Consider the following 23613-nt stretch of genomic DNA (forward strand, 5'->3'; position numbering starts at 1 on the left):
TAAGTAGAGATTATAATTTATCTGTAATTGCTCAGAATTTTTGAAGTCATCGTGAGGATGAATTTCTTTGCTGAATTCCCTCTCATTTTCCTATAAATATTCATGTGAATCTTTGACTACTAATGGGACATATATGTCCCACTAAAAGTTTTAAAAATTACTGTTGGATTAAAAAGTGCTTAGAATCTTGTGAATGTTGGGGATTATCTTCCAATAGTTTAAAAATCAAGACGTTGCTGTGCTCGTTGCACACAAATGAACAAAGAAAAACAGAGAAAAGAACAAATATGACTCACCCAATGTGTAATTTTTGGTTATGCAAAGAATGCTTTACCCTGTATCATATGATGTAAAATCCATTTCATATAATAAAGTTTTCCAGAATAATAATTGTGCTTATAGTAAATAGATTGCTATGTGTGGGACATATGTATCTCACCATTAACTACAGCTGGGACATATGTGTCCCAAGCCTTTGGCTTGAAAACTGTTTCTCAAAGAAATCTCAAATGCTAAATTTACCTTATTTATAACATATTTTGTTCACTTGGATAGAAAACAGGGTAAAAAAAAATGTTTTTTAAATCCGTTGTCAAAGGGTTAATTGCCGATCATCCAATCTGTTCTACCATTCATTTAAAAACAGCTCATAATACATTATTTTAATAGTCCTAATTGGACTTTTCAGATGAATTTGATATTAGGAGGCATTCCGACTGCATCTCACCAACTTTACACATTTGCTAATTTTGTGTATTAGTTCTTAAATGTACCTACGTACAATTACAATACAATATAATGATGATGTATGAAGTCTTGGTGGACACTACTACAGATATGTATAGATTTTAATTTGCATTGTTAAAACTAAGGATAGATTGAATTGTGAATTTTCTAAAGTTTTAATTCCTGGAGTCCTACAAGATTTTCAAAATTTTTTATTATCAAATCTTTTGAATCTTCACATATGAATAAGAAGAAGGAGAAAGGGGAAAATTACATTACATTAAAACTTTTAAATAAATCAAAATTTGAAATCTTCATTTCATGAAAAAAATTTTAAGAATACATTTTTTAAAATACACCTATGTTTATTAAGAAAATTTCATTAAAATTTAATAACTGTATACATAATTAAACTCTTGAATTTTAAGGTTCATTTTCATAACATAGTTAGATAAATATATTTGAGTAACCCCTGAAATCCTGTTAAATCAAAGATCAGCAACCATGCTAAACAGTTCAACTGGTAGACAGTTTGAGTTATGTTTGCAACACAGCATTTATATACCATTCCATTAGTTTTCACAAACATTGATCATTTATTTATAGTAGATTATCAATATTCAGAATTATTGAGACAGTTCTATTGATAGTTTTGAGAAAGTGCAGTGCACCATTTACTTGAAAATTTTGGTAGATTTCTTTGAATGCCATACTGAAACATTGTGGCAATTATGAAGTAATTTTAGTGGTTCAGATACCATTAATTTTGCAACAGACTCATTCTTTTTTTATGAAACCTTCTGTTAAGCACCAATAAAACTAATCTTTCTAAAGTTTTGAGATAAAATATTTGGTGATTTTCTTAGCTTGGGATTTGAATGATGAGAAAAGCACTGCAATTCTGGAAATTTAAAACTTTTTGTAGATATCTGGGATTTAAGGATTTGAATGTCTCTTTCTCAGAGGAAAAAAAAAATAAACTTGATAGCCTTGTTTGCATCTAAAGAATTAAATAAATTATTTGATTTGATCTCTCTATGTTAGCTGTCATGTAAACTTTATATGGCATTCATAATAAAGCATGTTAAATTTAATATTAATTTTTTATGCAAAAATCTGAAAAAGTTGACAACTTATTTTAAAACAATTTTCTCAAATAGCATATATACAGCCAGTTTCCACGAAAAAGTTCTTCACAAAGACATTATTCTTATTAGGTAGATAACTTTAATTTGATTTTTCATATTAAAATAAATAAAACTTTCTTGAAAAGCAATATTTCTGTAGCATGCTCTATCCTGTTTCTTTTATTTTATGATTTCCAGAGAAGTGCTTCTAAGTTGGGGAGGGGGGGACTAGATCTATTTTTTAAACTAGTGTTTTATTTTTCAATGAATTCATTTTTTTTTTTTTTTTTTTTTTAATCTTTCATTTCTGCTAAAAGCAGTCAGTAGTTATAAACATGGTGGGGGCTACTAAAAGGAAAAGCTTGGTTTTTGTTTGAAAAAAGAATGTTCATTTGCTTCTTATGGTAGTTTCAAATTTGTATATCATAAGAAAAACTTTCTCGAATATACAGCAGCAGAAAAAAGAATTATTTATTTATATATAAGTTACATTAAATTATATAAAAAATATGAAAGTATCATTTATTTCTTCTAATGTTTCTTTTTAAGGGAAAAAATCTATTTCATTTTATTTAAAATGATGTAAATATAGAATTATGGCTGTTGGAAAAATCTAGTCACAGCTTTTGAAATTCCTGAATCCTTAAATGTGGTTCGTATTGTCATGAAGTTTGGCCGTCCTTGACATGCAGGTCCCCAAATTTTATGTCTGCTAATAATCACTGAAGTTTTCTTTGCTTAAAATAATTATCCTTTTATGCAAAATTTTAATTTGAATGTTTTAAATTAATTATTTAGTAAAATATATTGAGAAGAAGGTAACATTAATTATAAATGTGAAATGATGCTTAAGTGAATGTTATTTTTAACAAAATTACTAATAGTGACAGAATTCTGCATCTACATAAAACCATTCTGTAACTTAAATTCAATTAATTATATTAATCTATTTCAAGACCTTTCACAGAGTAGCAGTAATGCTTCTTTTCAGGCTTTAGCAGGAGGAGACAGACCCATCAAGAGCAAGTGAAGGATGTGGCTGAACTCAGGGGGCTCAGACAGCTTGAAAACAAAACAAAATTGGGAGAAATTTTATTTAAATTATTTGAAGTAGAAAGGGGTATTAGAGCTATCATGGGGACCAATTTTCAGTTCTCAGTGCCCTGGTAGTGGATATATGCCAAGTCAGAAAAGCTGTTTGATTCGGCTGATATCACATATAGCTGTGACTTAGAAATCTGTATATTATAAAACAATATCTTAAACTTTGAATAACTTATTTCATACTTTTTAGGTAGTTACACTTTGGTACCGTTCTCCTGAAGTCCTTCTTCAGTCAAGTTATGCCACTACTGTTGACCTCTGGAGTTGTGGTTGTATATTTGCAGAATTGTACAGGAGAAAGTAAGAATTTTTAAACTAAATTCATAAAAATATTATAATGATCAAATAGCTGATAACTAAGTACTCATGTATATCAGTATCCTCGAAAAATGCCCTTCACTTGTATATAGGTATATGATACTTCCTAAAATTAACTTTGCTCGTATACTAGAGCTTAAATTGCTCCAGTACTTCTCATTTTCTGTGATAAATCATCACACTAGCCGGAGTGCAACAGAGCCCTAAATATAAAAGGGCTCCAGTACTTTTTTATGTAAGTGAAACAAAGTTTCAGCAGATAAATTTTATTTTAAAAATAAACATAAGTTTAAAATTGATTACAACTTCCAATTTCTTGCCTTTCTTTGGGTAACAAACACTTAGCTGGAGATTAAGATTTTTAAGGAAAGAAAAGCCCCCATCCATATGTCAAATCCAGGTAGTGCAATAAATTTGTGGCGTTCTGACAGATACTTTAACTTATATTCAAGAGATGGTGCCACCTGTCAAATCCAGTTCTTAATCTGAGTAGTGAAGGGACGTCAATGGCTTTCACTCCTCCCTAATAACATACAAATAATTCTTGCTGCTCCCAATGAATTAATAAACTTGTTACCCCAGCTTATGTCAGTGCTTCTAATGCTGCACCTTCAAAAGTTCATCCCTGGAACAATAAGTGGCCGAATTGACAAAGGAAGTATCTGAACTCTCGACAAGTCTTCATGCTTCACAACGATATAATCGATCGAATAAGGGCTACACAATAAATTTTGAAGCAGAAGTTGCCCATACAGCACACTTAGTTGCTATAGCATTGCAATGACCTCTCAATGTTGCATTTTCTTCACATTACATTTGTGACCACTGTACAACGCAGAAATGTCGCATTGTGATGTCGATGTGATTGTGTGTCGCATTGTGATGGATGTCACATACACGTCGTAGCAAACATTTAATGTGACAACAAGAAATTGGCAGTCTTCCCCACCCTGGCCTTTCTTGACCTTGCTCGCGCAGTTCTTCTTTAATGGGAGGTATTCTTGCGCGCTGACTTCCCTCCCCCCGATTCATCGCTATGTGTCTCAGTAAACATTTCTAAATAAACGATTCTTTTATCCTAATAGCTTGCAATTTTAGTTATTTCTTTTTTATTAAAAATATTAACAGTTTTTAGCGTGTTTTTATTGATATGGTACTTTGAAATCATTGAACTATATTCTGTGGTGAATGGATTCACATTCTACCGTATCTCGTGTTATCAAGAGAGTTTGTTGTCTGCATAGCGTTTGTTTGTCTTCAGGATTTTCGCGACCATTTTTTTTAGTTCTGTTCACCGAACACATCGTCTGTGCTACATTTTCAGGTAAGCACCGTTTATTGTACATTGAAGTGAATGATATCAGTAATAATTAATATGTAATAATAAAAGCATAATTTAAATGCTATGAACAAAAAGAAGTACTGGCAGTAGATTAACTTTTATTTGTATTACAAAGAGTGTGGAAGCAAAAGCCATTATCAAAATTGTTTGTTCACTGCTTAGAACTTTTAATTTAGGGAGACAGGTTTATTTGGTAGATATAACTCACTTTTTGTTGTTTTTAATGTTAAAATATAATGTGAAAAAAATTGATTTTATGCATTTTACTGCAGTACTCTCATCATATTTAGCTATTTTTTGAAATTATTCACAAAATAATTTCTTCCTTCCATGCGTGGTATTTAGCGCCACATTATAAATGATGCAAAACTTCCATAACCACATTTTAGTTATATAGAACACATTTTTTTAATTATTATAACTATACAAATGATGTATTACTATAAAACACTGAACTTTTCTACATGTTTCCTGCATATAAATTTCTGAGATTAGTTTTAAAATTTTTTATATCAGATCTTTTCTTTTCGCAAATTATGTCACACTTTTACGTATAATATATTTGTGTTGTTAAAATAACTCAATTTTCTTATTAAGAGATTTAGTTAGAGAAACATATTTCCTGGTTTAGGTCAAATTATTTGAATATGGCAAACGAGGGCTACCTACCTAAGAGAAGGGGTGCCTTTGTGGAGGACTTTCTAAGGAAACTAACTTGTATTCACTTTCTATATTAAGAAAAACATGAAAAACCTGTGCAAAAGTATTTGTTACTTGAGAGATTAAAGGCCCGTCTACACGTAGCGATTTTCTTGGCCGACAATATCTGAGATAGCTTGCGCTCGCCTGTCCACACGGAACGATTTTCTCGTTAGTACAGGAATTCACTCAGCCAATCACTATGAAAGGAAGTGTTCCCGCCCTCTACAGAGTCACACTGTCTGCGATTTGTAAACAAAGCTTACGGTGTTGTCAAATAGTAAAAATAATGGATGACTATCTTAAATTGCTACTATAGATAGAGCTACAATTTTGAACTTAGCTACTGCTACAGAAGGGGAAAAAATGCATTTGGACCAGAAATTGGGTCAAACGACGAGAAATTCACAGTGCCTTCATAATTCCCTGCTCCAGGAGCTGCGTATTGAAGGCACAGTACAATTCGGAAAGTATTTACAGATGATGCCTCGCGATTTTGATTTTTTTTAAAAATTTAGTTTGCAAGAAAATTAAAAAGAAAAAAATGCTTTTCTTTTGTGTACTGAGTACACAGATTACTCCTTTTTTGGTTTATTTATTTATTTTTAAATTTCACTTTCTGGTACTCCTATTTGTGCATTTAAATCTTGAAATAATAAAATAAGTAACTACTCTGCTTTAAATCAAAACCTTTATTAATGAATAAATAGACAATAATGTCATGAATATCAAACCAGTATGAGTAAAAAGTAGTAATAAAGAATAAAGATTACTACATTACAAAGCAGCAGTGTAATTTCAGTGCAAAAATTTTAAATAAGAAATATCATAAAGGTGCAAAGTCTTAAGTAGTATATTTATTGATGATAAAGTCTAACGTTAGGAATGGAGATAAATAAATAAGCAGAGATTCATCTAAATTAACATATATTGAAACACAAAATGGCACAAGTACAATAAATTCTACATGCTAAAGTAAAACAGTGACAACAACTAAAAAAAACGTTGCCAAGAGAAAAATATAAAAAGCGTGTTGCCACACATGTTGTAAAATACAAATGGGAAATATAATCACAAATAAAAGTTATTTGCAACACTCCCCCTTGATTAAATTTCCCTCAGTCCTACACAGAACCTTTGATTGAACAAGGCTTTCTTTTGCACACTCTTTGTGAACATGTCTGCTGCATTTGAACTGGAAGGCACATACGTAAAGTTTAACAACTTCTCTTCAACCTTTTCTCTCAAGAAAAAATGCCTGAGTTCAATATGTTTGTTACGCTCTGAAGTGACATGGTTTTTGGCTAAAGAAATGGCACCCTGATTATCAACAAATATGCTTTGTGGAAGGTTTAAAAAATGTTCTCCCACAATATCTTTAAACAAATTTTGGAACCACAGTACTTCCTTGGCTGCGTGGCACATTGAGAGGTACTCAGCTTCAACTGTTGACAATGCAGTCGTCTGTTGTTTCTTACTGCTCCATGAGACAGCTCCACCTGCTAGTAGCACCACATAGCCACTAAATGATTGTCTGTCAATCTTATCACCAGCCCAATCAGAATCACAAAACACTTCCAAATTCTTTCCTGTCTTTTGGAAAGTCAGCTTTAATTCCTTGGTCTGTTTTTGTACACCAGCCCAATGTTCCTTGCTTGGGCAATTATTGAATTGGCTCATGTAAGTAGTAGCAAAGCGGATTTACAGAAAGAAGGGTCAAGGGGAAAAAAAATAAGGAATATAAAAATAATAAAATTTATTTATTTATTTTGTAATTGAACTTTAGGATTTTCCATGCAAAATATCTAGACAATTAAAGATAAGAAGATAAAAGATCAACTGCACAATTTATCTAAAACAAAGGTCTCTGAATCCTGATAAGTATTAAGAAATTTATTTCATTTAAATTTTGTCTCCGTATGGCTCGCTGTTTAAATTGAAAGTAAAATTGGATTTGATTTCTATAATTCGCCCAAAATGCCAGCTAACGTCATTTTGCTCATAAAACTCCAGAAAAGTATGAAAATAAAACATTTTGAGTTATTTCAAAGTAAAAAATTTACTGTCTCCTCAGACCGCGCTATTTAAATTCTACCCTGTGCTGCTGTTTTATTGCATAACCGTGGCTCTTCGGTACAGCGGCTCAGAGGCAAAACAGGTTTGCAATTGCATCTGTGGAAGATTTTATTCTTCTCCTTAGAAATTCTTTGGCTACTCTAAATACATTTTGGAGAAAATAACATCATGCAGCATGGACCCTTGACAACTACATAAATCAAGCAAGGGTTCAAGTTTTGTACCTTTTACATCAAGGATGTACAGAGCCCTGTGCACTTATTTAATACAGTACATGTCTATAGCATGATGAAACCAATATCTTACAAAATGGGGGGGGGGTCTTCCTCTTCTATTTTTGAGATACAGCAAATTTCACATTCACTACAGAAAAGGATCCAAAGAGAATCTTTTATAGACAAAACAGGATTATCAATGAAGAATACATTGCTCCACTGATTCAAAGATTAATATTGATGCTTCGGACTTTAGTTTAAATGGTTGCCTCTATTCTCATGTGTGAGAAAAATACAAACTGCTGAATATCTACTGCATACACATTGCTCTGACAATTTTTTGTTTAAAAAAAATATAGAAGCTTTACTCCAGGTATAGCTGTAAATTCTGCAGACTATTACTAGGAAAATATTTGAAAAATGATTACTCAGAGTCAGTGGAAGATACCAACCCTCTCATCAGAAGTTACTCTTAGTTATTCTTGTACTGATTGATATCTAAAGTGTATTGTTACAAAATGTCAAGGCGCGGTAAGATGGCTTCCCCGCATAGCAGTTTTAGGGTTGCCATAAAATGGCAAGGGAATGCAAAGTTGCCACATTTTGTGAGAAATCACCCATTTGGCGATATTTGGTGACAAAATTGGCGATATACCATGGACGGTTGGAGAACCTTCTGGAACGAATTCTTACTGTTTAACCCAGAATGTTCTCGAACACAAGCTGAAAGCTATATAAACCTTGCTGGTCTGCAGTCAGTGTGTGTGCCTCATCTAGAGTGCGAGTTAGTCAGTATCAAGTTGGTGTCTCGTCTAGTGAGTCAATCCCTGCGGAGTCGATCGAGTTGACAGCCGGGCAGCGAGTGCCAAGTGGGTCGTCGTGTGCATCGAAGGAGTCTGTTAGTGTATCGCAGTTAGTGCATTGTTGAGGGAGTATGTTGAGCTCCGGGAATGACTGAACCGAAGAGTCAGGAGCTGTGTTCGTGTGTCGTTGAGTGCATCGTGAGTTGTAGCGTGGAGAGTCTCGAAAGTACGTGGAGTTCCGAGAACGACCAAGTAGAGTCGGGAGCTGTACTCCGGAAAGCAGAGTTGGGTGCTTTGGAGAAAGCTGTCTCCACCGTGATAGCCTGATAACCTGAAGGCTGTGTCGCTGATCATGTCAGCGTGTTTATAGTAATTCATCGACGACTGTAAAACGTGTTTTGGAGCTGTCCTGACAATACTGGCTAATAAAGTGTGTTTCGATACTTCATCAAGTGTCGTCATTATTCACTCTAAATCCACACAAAACCCATATGAACGTGAAGGAAGAAAAACGTAACAACTGGTGTCAGAAGGAAGAAAATAATGCAGCACAGTATAATGGTAGTATCTTCCAGTCTTATGAAATAACACTTTGTAACAGATTTAGTGCCTTAAGGCCAGTGGAATAATAGGAAGGCAGGAGGCTATTATACCTAGTGACCTATTATTACCAGGTTAGAGCACTTTGCACTACATCCCAGATCAAGAATCACATCAATCTATACTGAGAACAGAACAGAGTAAGCAATTATCTGTAATACAGTCAAAAGTCAGTAATTGGGACACCCATAATCCAGAATGATCTATAATCCAGACCTCAAAGCTAAAAACTTTCTGCGCATGCGTCGTCGCGTAAGACCTTTACTGTTGCGAATATGCGTGTACGCCAGCGCATAATATGTTTATGCATGCACGTTTAATGTATAACGGACGATATAAGCTAAGCTAAAATTATCTAATTCAGTTAATGTTGCAGATTGTGTTGTTCCTTAATCTTCGAATTGGATCCGGCTTATTATTTTTTGCACACTGTTAGAGCAATTTTATAAAAGTAAGCTTGAACTTTTGATTATGTCAAACAGAATTTCCGATGTATATTTACTAATATGTAAAGGATCTACAAAGCGAAAGTATGTTTGGAAGTCCATTAAACAAAAAGTGAAATTGCTGCAAAAAATGGATAAAGGCATATCCTTCGTTTTTCTAACCATTCCGAAAACTGTTTATCAATTTCACGCAGCTCTGCGGCAGGGGCGCGCAATGAATTGGAAGTTGATCTGTCAGCACTATCCTTATCTTCAGGGCAGATGTTTTTATTTTATTTGGCTTATAATTCCTTACTAAATGTAGTATTTCATCTCGATGTATTCTGTCTTTGATATGATTTAAATCAAATTCCTCTCATTATAATTTGCTTCCGATAGTGAAGGAAGTGACGCAGAGGTTATTGAAAACGAAAAAATTTTGATTGACGAAATAGTCGGTATTCTCGACACAGCAATTATAGGACTTGAACAGTGGAACTTTTTAACTGAACAAGAAATTATGTCTGTTTAACAGAATTAAAGAGAAAGTATTATCACATGAAATGAAGCAACTTAAACAACTTACATTGAAAGAAATGTTTAATAAAGTAAACAAATAAATATTAAGCTTTTTCTTTTTGTAAATTTTGATACCCTTTAGATCATAATTGTTCTTTATTTCATAAATTACGGTTTCATATTTTTAATTTTATAATTTCTGCATACCTTCCTACCAGATTTAAACTGATGATCTATAATCCAGAAAAATCGATAATCAGGAATCGCTGAAGTCCCGACGAGTCTGGATTAACGACTTTTGACTGTACATCTTTACCCATGATGATCCTTCATACCGTATCATATTAAAAAATATCATCTAATGATACTTAAAAATGCACATAGGTTGGCTTAACTGCATAAATTTATTTTACATGAAATATTTCACCTCTGTATTGGATTTAACTCTTTATTCCATATGCTTTAATATTTTCACTTAATGTTACACACTTATACAGATGTGTCCCTTCTAAAGTTATTTATTTTCTTTTTAAGGTGAACTTTAGCAAAGAAAAATATCAACTTGTAGAAAAAAAAATCTGACTGTACTATAAATACCACATCAAACGCACATAAATTTTAATTTTCTCTGATTAACTTGATTAATTTTGTAATTTTCTTAAAACATAATATTATTGAAAATTCAAGTATAGAAAAATATTTTTTATTTATAAAAGTGCTTTTACGCACAATGAAAATGAATTTAAAAATTAATGTCCTTGTAATCAGGAGAACAGATTTGATATTGCACTATATACAGATGTAGAACAGAGTTAAACACAAATACAGTCAAAAGTCTTTAATCCGGACTCGTTGGAACTTCAGTGATTCCGGATTATAGATCATCAATTTAAATCTATTAAGATGGCATGCAGAAATTATAAAATTAAAAATATGAAACCGTAATTTATGAAATAAAGAGCATTATTATCTAAAGGGTATCAAAATTTACAAATAAAAGCTTAATATTTATTTGTTTTTATTAAACATTTCTTTCAATGCGAGCATGCGTAAAGCATACATTACGCATAGTTAAAATTAGAAAATTGCAACCAGAAAACTATTTGATGTGTATTCATGATATTTATAATGACGAGGAATTTGATTTAAATCATATCAAAGACGGAGTACATGAAGATGAAATACTACATTTAGTAAGGAATTATAAGCCAAATAAAATAAAAACATCTGCCCTGAAGATAAGGATAGTGCTGACGGATCAACTTCCAGTTCATTGCGAGCCGTGATCTCCCCATCCCCACAGAGCAGCGTGAAATTGATAAAGAGATTTCGGAATGGTTAGAGAAACAAATTATATGCCTTTATCCATTTTTTGCAGCAATTCCACTTTTTGTTTGATGGACATTGAAGCATGCTTTCGCTTTGTATATCCTTTGGCAGCTCCAGAATTAGAAATTCTTTTTCACATAATCGAAAGTTCAAGCTTACTTTTATAAAATTGCTCTAACAGTCTGCAAAAAATAATAAGCCAGATCCAATTCAAAGATTAAGGAACAATGCAATCTGCAAGATTAACTGAAATAGATAAGTAGATAATTTTAGCTTAGCTTATACCGTCTGTTATACATTAAACACGCATGCATAAATGTTTTATACGCACGCATAAATGTATTATGCACATGCATAAACATATTATTTGCAGAAAGTTTGTGGCTTTGAGGTCCGGATTATAGATCATTCCGGATTAAAGACTTTTGACTGTATTTACATCTTTGTTGCTGTTGTTACTAATCAAAGAATTTCTGAGGAGATTAATCCTTAGAGATTGGAGTAGCCAACATAGTTTGGTTTTAATATGTTAAAGCATATGTGGAATGCATTAAGAAGGTAATATTATCCTATCAGTTTCCACCAGAGATCATTCTGTAGCTGTGACTCTCTTCAGGAGTGAATGAGATTTGTTGCCTACAGAAGTAAGTAGCATTGATTAACACGAGGCTGCCTTGGCTACAAAGGATTTTTTTATCCATTATTAATCATATTGCGTCAGCTGTATATGAAACACATTTTGGCAAAGAATAACAGTAATGCAAAATATTGGCAATAAATAAGTAAAGCTAATAGTAATGAAGAAAACAACAATATGCATATAGACTAATTAAAACAAAAGCACTTAATAGCAATTTGCAATGTAGTATTGCCTTCTTCAGCTAAAACTGAATGAAAGATGGGTGTCAGAAACAGAATGACACCAAACAAGTCTTTAAGAGCTTTCTAATATCTGCACTGATATCCTGTAAAATGAAAAGAAATAACAAAATAAGGATAAAGATCAAAACACACAAGCCATCTGGGATTTCTGTTTATTACAGAGGGTGTCATCATAACTAGCAGAAAGTTCTCAAAGATTCATTCTGTTTGTTGTGTTCCTCATTCATTTAATTGCGACTAAAGAAGGCAATACAGTGAAAACTCTTGAAAGTCCTTCTCTTCTAATTAATCTGCTATCCTATATCATTTTCTTGAATACTAAAAAATACATGTCAATTTTTTAGCTTTGCATAATAATGAAACTTTTTTCTGCTGTTATACTTAGAATGAGTTATATTCTTTCCCTAAATACTGAAGCTGACTATTCTATACTATACCATTCTGACTATTGATTTATGAAATATTTGTTTTTGCATTGATTATGCTTCTTAAAGTGAAGAAAGATTGGCCAATATCTTAAGTGATGCAGCAGTAAAGCATTTCTTTTCAAATCGAAAATTTTACAAAGAAATAAAGAGACACACAGCTATTTTCTGTTATTCAAATCAAAATAAACATTATAATGAATAGTAAGGAGTTATAGACAATGATGGGAAATTATTATATACCTAAATGCTTACTCAGAATAATAAAGAAATAACCTGTACCAATAGCAGGTTTATGGAATTTAATGAAACATTGCTTATGAGCCTCGGAGTTTAGCCACTAGCTACTGATAGACTTATTTTTTCCAATAACCTAAAGGAATTGTGTTTTTTAAAGCTAACTCTATCAGTTACCAGATTTCATTGAAAAACATTTGCTGATCCTAAATTAAAAATAAAAGGGGAAATAGAGACTAATATTATGAAATTTGGAAAGGATATAAAAGTCTATCACAATGAACAAGCAGTAAAACCAGTTTTTTTTTTTTGTTGTTGTTGTTGTTCATTCGTATTGTTACAGGGCTAGCAGAACCAAGTGGTAAGATTGCTAAACATTGGTAATTCAATCCACATTCAAATCTGAGTGAACAAGAAAGAATAGTAGATGTCAAATTTTTTTGTGGATTATAAAATATTCTTTATATATATATATATATTTTCTTAAGTTTCTAATTGTCTCATTGTAGACCTTTATTTCGTGGAATGTCAGAGGTTGACCAGCTACGGAAGATATTTGAGTAAGTATTATCTTCCATTATTTTTCTAAAAAAAGAATTTAAAGAGAAAAAAAGTTTAAGTACGTACATAATTTGAAATATCAAGTGTAACAAATTTCTAATGTTACTCGAAAAGTTTAAAAATTTTCATTTAAGTCAGAAAAAGAGTTATCTTTGAATAGAAATAACAAGTTATTCATTGGAGAATTTGAAAACACACAATTTTACTTAAACAGTTATGGAAATTAAAAAAATTTAATACAGTCAAAAGTCATTAATCTGGACTCGTCGGGACTTTGGCGATTCCGGATTATCGATTTTTCCGGATTATAGATCATCAGTTTAAATCTTGTAGGATGGCATGCAGAAATTACAAAATTAAAAATATGAAACCGTAATTTATGAAATAAAGAACAATTATGATCTAAAGGGTATCAAAATTTACAAAAAGAAAAAGCTTAATATTTATTTGTTTACTTTATTAAACATTTCTTTCAATGTAAGTTGTTTAAGTTGCTTTGTTTCATGTGATAATACTTTCTCTTTAATTCTATTAAACAGACATAATTTCTTGTTCAGTTAAAAAGTTCCGCTGTTCAAGTCCTATAATTGCTGTGTCGAGAATACCGACTAATTTGTCAATCAAAATTTTTTCGTTTTCAATAACCTCTGTCACTTTCTTCACTATCGGAAGCGAATTATAATGATGAGGAACTTGTTTAAATCATATCAAAGATGGAGTACATCGAGATGAAATACTACATTTAGTAAGGAATTATAAGCCAAATAAAATAAAAACATCTGCCCTGAAGATAAGGATAGTGCTGACAGATCAACTTCCAATTCATTGCGCGCCGCAGCGTTCCCCCCCGCCGAGCAGCGTGAAATTGATAAACAGATTTCGGATTTCGAAACATACTTTCGCTTTAGATACTTTACATATTAGCAAACATATATCGAAAATTCTATTTGATATAATCAAAAGTTCAAGCTTACTTTTATAAAATTGCTCTAACAGTCTGCAAAAAATAATAAGCCGGATCCAATTCGAAGATTAAGAAACAACGCAATCTGCAACATTAACTGAATTAGATAATTTTAGCTTAGCTTATACCATCCGTTATACATTAAACGCGCATGCGTAAACGTTTTATGTGCACGCGCACACGCATATTCACAGTCGTAAAGGTCTTACGTGCACACGTAAATGACTATGCGCATGCTTCAATTCGACGCATGCGCAGAAAGTTTGTAGCTTTGAGGTCCGGACTATAGATCATTCCGGATTATGGGTGTCCGAATTAACGACTTTTGACTGTATAATTATCGATTTTTCCGGATTATAGATCATCAGTTTAAATCTTGTAGGATGGCATGCAGAAATTACAAAATTAAAAATATGAAACCGTAATTTATGAAATAAAGAACAATTATGATCTAAAGGGTATCAAAATTTACAAAAAGAAAAAGCTTAATATTTATTTGTTTACTTGTATAATGCTTTCAGTGAAAGTTTTACAACTGTTTTTTCACAAGAAAAGTTGTTGGACTTCCTGACAACAACTGCCATGAAACTTCCAGGTATAATCAAGAATGTAAACAAAGTAACAGGTGGCAACTGTATTTGACAATTGTCTTCAACCGCTGAATGATTTGGTTTGGTTTATTTAAGCATAGCAAAGCACTCAAATCTGTCTAAGGGAAGTGATGCCTTTGTAAAGGACTTTCTAAGGAAAACTGGCTCATATACTCAATACATATGGGGAAAATCATGTAAATGCCCATGCAGCCAGCTCATTTGCCAGTATTCAAATCCCGAGCAAACTACCAGTGTTTAGTTATCACTCGGCCACTATTGAGCCTGCAGTCTCTGCATATAAAGTGACACATGCATCTACAATTTGCAGTCATAGATTGACAAACATAACATATTTGTTTCGTTTGAGGCATTCAAGCATCAGCAGAGATCACATACCTCATGATAAAGTTGCACATCATAGATATATGTCTCTTCATGATATGTTAATGAGATGAGAGAAAGCAAAGATGATGTAGTATCCTGAGTAGGTAACAAGAGTACTAGACACAGATGCATGTCATACACAATATAGTTTTGTATCCGGAACAGGTCACTTTATTGGCATGGTGGTAAATGAGCTAGTTGCCCAGCCTTTGCATCTTGGTTGAAATCTTTAATTCATGTTTTTAGTTGTTTTTCCATTTTCCCATGGATCAGTCTGCCCGTATGATGACTCTGAGCAACATAATTTTGGATGAGATGGTTAAATGACCATTTATTTGGCCATTTCCAACTGGTGCTTATGTATCCAGTCATTTGAGGGTGAGTATACAGTCATGGGGGGGTCAGAATTATCTGGACTGGAAGAGACATTTTAAGTGGTGAAGGAAATCTATGTGAGTTTTAAAATTAGGATAACTGTTACTTTGGCCCATATCTTTCTGTTAAAAGTCATTGGTAAATTGCAAAATTCATGCACATGCCATCTGAAATTTGATGTATATATACATATACATTGTAGCATTTAATTAAAGAGCTATTACCATTTCTCGCACTTTAGTCAGAATCGTTCTGTGTTTTTAGACAGCTGCTGCTTAGGAATTCATTGCACTGAGAGGATTAACTACTCCATGACAAAGCACTTACCAGTGTATGTTGAAAGTGTGTCATCTGTAAGGTATTTCTGTGTCACTTTCATCACTGATATTTATACTTACTCCACAATACTGCATATTACAGGGTTGCCACGCTACACGGAAAACCGGAAAATGTCAAGGAATTCGAAAATTGACCCCCAAAAAAAAAAAAAAAAAAATCAGGGAAAAGTCAAAGAATTGAAATATTTTGGTCAAAATCTGGAAAAGTCAGGGAATTTCATACGGCGATCCCCAAAAAAATGATTACTTTCTTACTCAACTTTACGTTGGAAACGATCACTTTCTTGGCAAATTATGTATCGTGTAAAGCATCATTCGGGTAGCTGGTGTAGAACCAATTTCCACAGCTCCAATCAGATTATCTTTTAGAAAGGTAAAGCAAGTTTCCAGTAACCTTGAGAATCAAGAGACTCGCATGTGAATGTGCAATGCATGTTGAACTAAAAAAAATACCTTCCAATTCTCGTATAAAACAAAATTGGTTTAATCTCAGCATATGGTGCCAGGGAGGTTAGAATAGCCTCCATGTACTCTACTCTAACCTCCATGTATGGTATACACAGGATTTGGCGACATTATGATAAGCAATAAATGGGTCATTTTGGTATTAGCGACAATTTTCAGAATCATGCCAAACATATACTAGAATTTTACCGCAAAATCTTTTAAGCTTTTTTTTTTTTCTTTTTAATAAATGCCTTATTTGCAGTTTTTCTGTAAAATAATAATAAAAAAAAATAGTAATAGTCATCTAGGTTAACCATTTAATATAACTATATTCACCAACATATTGTTGATTATTGTAATTCAATTTTTAAGTAATTAACTTTATTTTAATGTTATTCATATCATTTAATGTTGCTTCTTTCCTCTAAATTTATTTAGTTAATAATACTTTTAAATTTCAGGCAATTTTCTGTGGCATAATTCTAAATTTAATTCTAGCAGTATGATGACATACTATCACGAAATTTAATGCACAAATTTTTTGCTTATATATGCTGCTAAATAGATATAAAATACCTAAATTTACTTTAAAATATCATTAAATAGATTTCTTCCTTTTGTTTAGCTGCAAAATGTCTGCAATAAAAGGCGTCTTTTAATCCAGATTGGGCAGATGCTAATCTCAAATCTTCAGTGGAGAAAACAACTCTTATTATAACAGTAATGCTTTGAGGATTTTATAAAAATATGTTGGCAAATTTTTGTGTTTTTAAATGGTACCGTAATTAATTTACCTCTCAGCACAGCCAATGTGCACTAAGTGGATAGACTGGAATTTTCTTAAAACACACCTGGAAAAAGTCATTAAATTTCCTTCTTCTGTTTGAATGGTAACCCTGTTATTAGCATATTAATAGGTGCCCATGCTCTGTATTGCACTAAAAAAAGTCATTGTGGCTGTATGATCTGCATGCCACATGACAGAAATATGCTGTATCATTCTTCTGATTCAGATACAGTATGTTTGCGAATCTATAGCTGCAAAAATTACACTTGTACCACTTTATGTGCCCTGTTCTCGAAGCTGTGGATGACTAACTGTGAAATGCCACACTTTGCACCTACTCTTTTATTTATATGCATAATGATCCCCGAGATTTTCTTGCTGATTATCAGCGAAAAGTTGAATAGCTTTCCTTGCTAGTTGCAACATTTAATAAATTAAGACATAAAATGACAAATATAGTTATAGTGCAGACTTATATAATTTTCATATTAAGGTACATTAGAAGTTCATTCTTGTGGCTATGTGAAAGTTCAGCTGTGTGGCTATGCAAAAGTGCACTGTGTACAGTTACATTATCCATAAAATTAACAATCATTCCCTTGCATAGATTTCTACAATCTCCTAGGGTCACAGTTCCACATCAGTACTAAGCTGTTAATTTAAAGGCCAAAAGCTTATCTTCCATATCCCTCATATTATAAGCATTTTGAAGGAAAATGATACATATTTCTTTTCAAGAAGCAAAAAGAATCTCAGTAATTTTTTTATGAACACAGTGCGAGTCCGAAATTGAATTTTGCATAGTCTGAAATTTCAAATTGGCAAACTTGTCTTCCATAATATTATCCTAATACCCAAAGAAAAACATCTTTGAGTTGTCCCTGTATTATGATGAAGGAAAACTCCCAGAACAAAGCTCTTTAGCTGTATCACTTTAGAGAAGAGAATGAACTAATTTTTCTTCTTAGAAATTTTAGGCTAGAATATGTGTTAAAATTATATCTTGTAAAATTCAATAATTGGTGAGATGTTGTGGATGTATTTGTAAATTTCTAAAATGATTTTTTTTTTCTCCTAGAATAATGGGTTCACCAGCAGAAGAAGAGTGGCCTGATGTACCATTACCTTGGATTTCCTTTAAAAACTACAAAAAGAAATCTTTAGAATCTGTAGTGCCAGAAATTAGTAAAGAAGGAATAGACCTTTTACAAGTACATTATAATTTTGCTTTTTATTTTTAGTCAATAAAAAATTAATTTGTTTCACTTTTTACCAGATTGTTTATTGCTAATGATTAAAATAAAAAATTAAGAAATTCTGTCCAAAAATTTTTATTTATATATATTTTTTGAAAATTTTGTTTTTTCCTCTTTTAATATTATTCTAACATTGTAGGGGGATTCTAAAAAAAAGTAAGTGCTTGTAGATTATTTCTTCAAACATAAGTATGGCCACCAAGATGTTTCTTGAAATTGGGAAGAGAGGAAAAATCACTTGGTGCTAAAGAGGAACTATGTGGTTGATGGTTCAAAATCTGTCACTGAAAATGTGGCAGGAGTTCCAGAACCTATGCATAGTGAATATCAGCAAGTATTCTTTATTTTTGAAAAATAATGAATTTTTAGTCAGGACAGTGGTGTCTGATGATAGTTAGTAAGTGTTTTCTGGCATTTTGCTGTGCAGTTACACTAGGCATTACAATTATTTTGCTCTCTGTCATGGTGGCTATTTGAGACCTTGTGGGGATATTGCTCCTTAAGTCAGAAGCCCTACAAAGCAATATCTTTTCACGGTTTGGCATGGTGCTCTATGTATTTATTCTTCATCTGTCGTCGCACTAGCTGTTACATTTATTTCCAGGAAATAAGTCAACACATCTATTTATTGCCAGTCTGTCAATATCGAGGATGCCAGAAAAATAAAATATCTATCTTTAAAACAATATGTAGTATATTATATACAAATAGATTTTGCTGCTGGCATAAAACTATTGTAAGTTAAGTTCTGAGACCCTCTTATCTATTTTCGATAATAAATTTAAGACTGTTATATATTATCTAAAATTTTAATTAAACATCATTATTTTTAATATTAAGAGTCTGGAATGCATTAATGGGGCTTATCAATATTGTTTTATACCACTGAACTATGGAAATTATTTTTCCTTTATCAAAAGGATTTATAGAACCATTAAAATGTATAGTTTATCAGCCCCATCTCCTTAAATCTGCAATAGTGTACTGGCTATGCGGCACTTTTTTTTTTTCAAAATTCATGTCTATAAAAATTAGGAAATGTTAATTATTACGTTCCTCCGGTCTTTGCTTGTATAATTAGAAAATTATTACTCCAAAGGGGCTTCGTCCCTGAAGGACTATTGTTTTCGTTTTGCGATTTTGCATTGAATCACTATAAATGTCCGTTTCACTTTTCAAACTGTTGCCACCAAATTTTAGAGTCCTGCATTATATTTGAAGAAATTAAATAATGAAAAATCTGCATAAATGTATATATATTTCTCGCATTGGAATAAAACAACGGTACACAGAGCCATCAAATTTTGAATGACGTAATCCTTCTAGGAATATGGGCATGTGGAAGCCCAAATTTGAAATTTAGAATTTGTTTTATTATCGATTTCATATTTTGTAAAACTTTAACGAATTTTTGAGTAACAAATGCAGTGATTTAAAAGCTAGCAAGGGCAACACTCTACACGGAAAAAAATACTTTTTATCTCCAGAGCATGGAACTGTGTATCAGAAATGCTAAAGATATGCTCATTTTAAAATTATTTTGCGACATTGCTATTGAACTGAATTTTATGGTTTAAGTGCAAACATAATATTTAATAAATAAAGGTAACACACAAAACGTTTAAAAAATGTCCCTTTGGACTTCATTTAAAATCTGAAACCTTCCAGATTTTTTTAATTTTTTTTTTATAAAACATGAGATACAAAATATTTCACTTGCATATGATAAATATTGATCGAGATACAGTAAAGGCTTGATTATCAGGAAAGCTCCGGAAATGCAAATTTCAAATACGTGAAAATTCTGGATAGTTGTTGAGTAATAAAACACCGAATTTATATTAAAAAAGCCAAACAAATAGGGAAAACTTCCACTCTAAAATTATTTTTTAAAAAAAATCAACGTATTTGTCACCAACTTGAATATGAAAAGCGTGCATTTAAAATTATGTAAGATTTAGGAGGGAAAATGCATTTCATTCATGAAAGCCACTGTGTTTCGATTATTATGAAATAGTGTCTAATGTGAAATTTGGCAAGGATTTATCACCAATCATTCTGGTAGTAGATGTTTAAACAGGTTGTTTTTTATTTAGTTTGATTATAAAGAGACACAAATTATGGATCTAGCATATAAAAAAACTTAAATCTCTTATCATAATTTTTCATGTTACATCCCCATCGTTTACCCATTTTCAAAATTGAATGTTATGGCTTTTTTTGATGCCAGAATCGTATTACTCTGAAAATACTCCACTTCATGCAATCCCAAATATTAATCATTTTTTTCAAAATAAAAGGGGAAAAATTAGAATTTATATTCTTCTTTATAAAAATTAAACTGTTTTATCACGAATTTACATTAAACTAAAACATTCGTATGGTTGTTATTGTTAAAATTTAAAATATTCATGAGTAAGTAAATGACATAGTCCAGGTTGAACAATCAAGTATATATTGAGAATATATAGGTTACATGGAAACAAGCAACCACAGCAATGCACACCAGATAGGAATGAAAACGACAACAACAATGTTGCCAAACTAACATAATGTAAATATTGGGATTGGCACATATATATTATTTTTTTCACAGTTAGGATGTTTAAAATTATAAACTATAAAATAAAAATATAAATGTCTACAATGCAAAACTGTTAAACGTAGCACTAAGAAAACTTCTTTGAACCAAAGCGAAAGAGAAAAAGAGAATTGCTCTAGTGAAAAAATAAACAGCTAACTGATAAAACATCTATTATTGGTGCTAAATCACACTGTTTGGGGAAATTTATACTATTATTATGAACTCTATTATAGCAGTAGAAATCTCTCATTTACTAAATTTTCAGGTAGAAACTTCTTAAATATTCGAGTTAGTTGAATGCCGGATAGTTGGATGGTTTTCAAAAGTGGTGCTTTTCTTTTTTTTTTTTTTCCTTCAAATTTTAAGTACAGTAAAAGTGATTTTTAAGGATTTCACATCGCAAGAAGATCTAATTTATCATCGTCCTTTTGAGGGGTTGGTTAAAAAGTAGCTGAAAATAAATCAATATTGTTTTTATTTCCATTTAAGGTTATACTAATGTGTAACATTCTTCAGTTTATAATTGTTTGGCAGCACACCTAAAAATTTCCTTCTGTACACACAGAAAAATTGAATGAAAAAGAATTTGAAAGTTACAATAGGTTACTCTGAACCTTCTTTATTTATAGTAGATGGCAGCTCAACACAAACCAGTCCATATATTTTAGCCATGTTTAGTTTTTTAAGACCCGTATTTTTCAAAGAAATATTCCAGACTTTTTTTTGGGTATAAAAGGAATTGTTCAAAAGGAAATTTCTATGTTATTTTTTTGGCTGTATGCTAATCTACTTATTCTGTATCAGTTTTAAATTTTTACCTCGAAATCTTGTGTAAAATCGAACGGCGAACCGAGGTGTTCCCAGACTGGGTTCACTGCGAGTCTAGGTCACTGAGAGGAAGCTGTATCTTTGTTTCTCTGCAGCTCATCTCGGTCAGCTCATTAACATAGAAAGGTGGGTCCACATCTGTGTTTTATTTCCTGTTTTTCTTTTTCTTTTCTCCCCCCTTTTTTTTTCTTGAGAGAGAGGGAGGTATGGTTATTAAAATAGAAATAGTTGTTGTGATTTTCTGAAGGTCAGAGATAATCAGTTAGCTGTTTCGTTTTTCGCTAGAGCAGTTCTCTTTGTCTCTTTTGCTTTGGTTCAAAGAAGTTTTCTTAGGGCTACGTTTAACAATTTTGTGTTGTAGACATTTTTTATTTTATAGTTTATAATTTCAAATTGTAGATATAGTATTAGTTTATTTTTTCGGATTTTTAATTATTTTCCAAATGGATCGGAGAGGGCTGACCATTTCTAAAGCACTAAAAGTGTTACACGAATTGCTTTCAGATAGCGAATCTGATACAAATCCCAGCACATGTGCAAAACATGCAATATTGGGTTGTGCTTTTTTAAAGGTGGTGTCACTTTCTTCGAAAAGTACCGCAATGAAAAAAAAAGACTAAAGTGTAAATATGAAATGTAAATTATGTAAATATCATATACTCAAGTTATTTTTTTTCATTCATAAGCATGTAATCATCATATAACCAAAAATGAGCTTTCTAGGGGAGGTGTAGAGTACCAGATCTCCCCGCGGCACACCTTGGGTAATGCTAAATCTGCTATGGTATTCAAAATCTAGTGTTTTTTAATCATAGGCAAAATCTCTTTTACGCGCTTCCTAGCAATGCTCGTTTCAGCACTCTTTTCGAAGTATATTCAATGAGTGTGCCCGCTTCAGGCACACTCAAAGAATTAAAACGATAAGTGCTATCTTTACAAAATTTTACTTGTGTACTCCTATATGCCTAATTAGACTGCCTACCTTTTTTTAAATCGAAATTCCAACTTTAAAAGGTAGCGTGCCGGAAAGGGTTAAGGTACAAAGTGAAACCTTCATTAAGGCATTAATTTTTTACAGTACTTTTAACTGGTAAGAAGTACAAAGAAATGAAAGGAAAATATTAAATAAACCATTCTCTGACTTATTAGTCTCATCGAAATGTCTCAGTGAAATGTTGTTGGAATGTGTGGTTTCAGCAGGATGGTTCTAGCTTACCATGTAATTTTTTTAGTGCATTTGGAATTAATATTATTGGATGTGATATGATCTGGACTTAACATGATAATGGTCCAAGCATAATCATTATCATAAGTTTTTTTTTTTTTTTTTTTTTTTTTTACAAAGCATATGAAAGAGAATCAAGTCATACAGACCTGCTCAGTCTTACATGAGTTCCTTACATTAGGCACAAATGTGTATGTAATACCAATTATGTTAACAGAGTTCAAGAACACTTTGTTTTATGGAAACAATTATGTGTAGCTGCTGAGAGCAGTGATTATGAATAATTATAACACTAAAATAATTTAATTAGTGAAACCTTTGTTTCATCTTACAATCTCTCATTTTATGATTTATTATTATTATTATTATAAATATGTCGCTTTTTCAGTTTTATGAATTATTTATTTTCTGTTTTTGTAATTGAGTACTACCATAGTGTATTGT

The 23613-nt window shown here is 31.9% G+C and overlaps 1 protein-coding gene across 4 annotated transcripts in view; it reads left to right on the top strand.

Annotated features, from left to right (window-relative positions):
- The window catches only part of LOC118200115 (cyclin-dependent kinase 6-like), a 596937-nt gene that overhangs the window by 559006 nt on the left and 14318 nt on the right, over positions 1-23613 (top strand). For all 4 annotated transcript variants that reach the window (XM_035372046.2, XM_035372041.2, XM_035372054.2 and 1 more), the window contains 3 exons: positions 3148-3257; positions 13337-13387; positions 18355-18487. In XM_035372046.2, coding sequence (XP_035227937.1) covers positions 3148-3257; positions 13337-13387; positions 18355-18487 — 294 coding nt within the window. The remainder of the gene's footprint in view (positions 1-3147; positions 3258-13336; positions 13388-18354; positions 18488-23613) is intronic.

This window comes from Stegodyphus dumicola, chromosome 9 (assembly GCF_044657685.1).
Source record: "Stegodyphus dumicola isolate Sdum_Otavi_A_Nest chromosome 9, ASM4465768v1".
Classification (NCBI taxonomy): Eukaryota; Metazoa; Arthropoda; class Arachnida; order Araneae; family Eresidae; genus Stegodyphus; species Stegodyphus dumicola.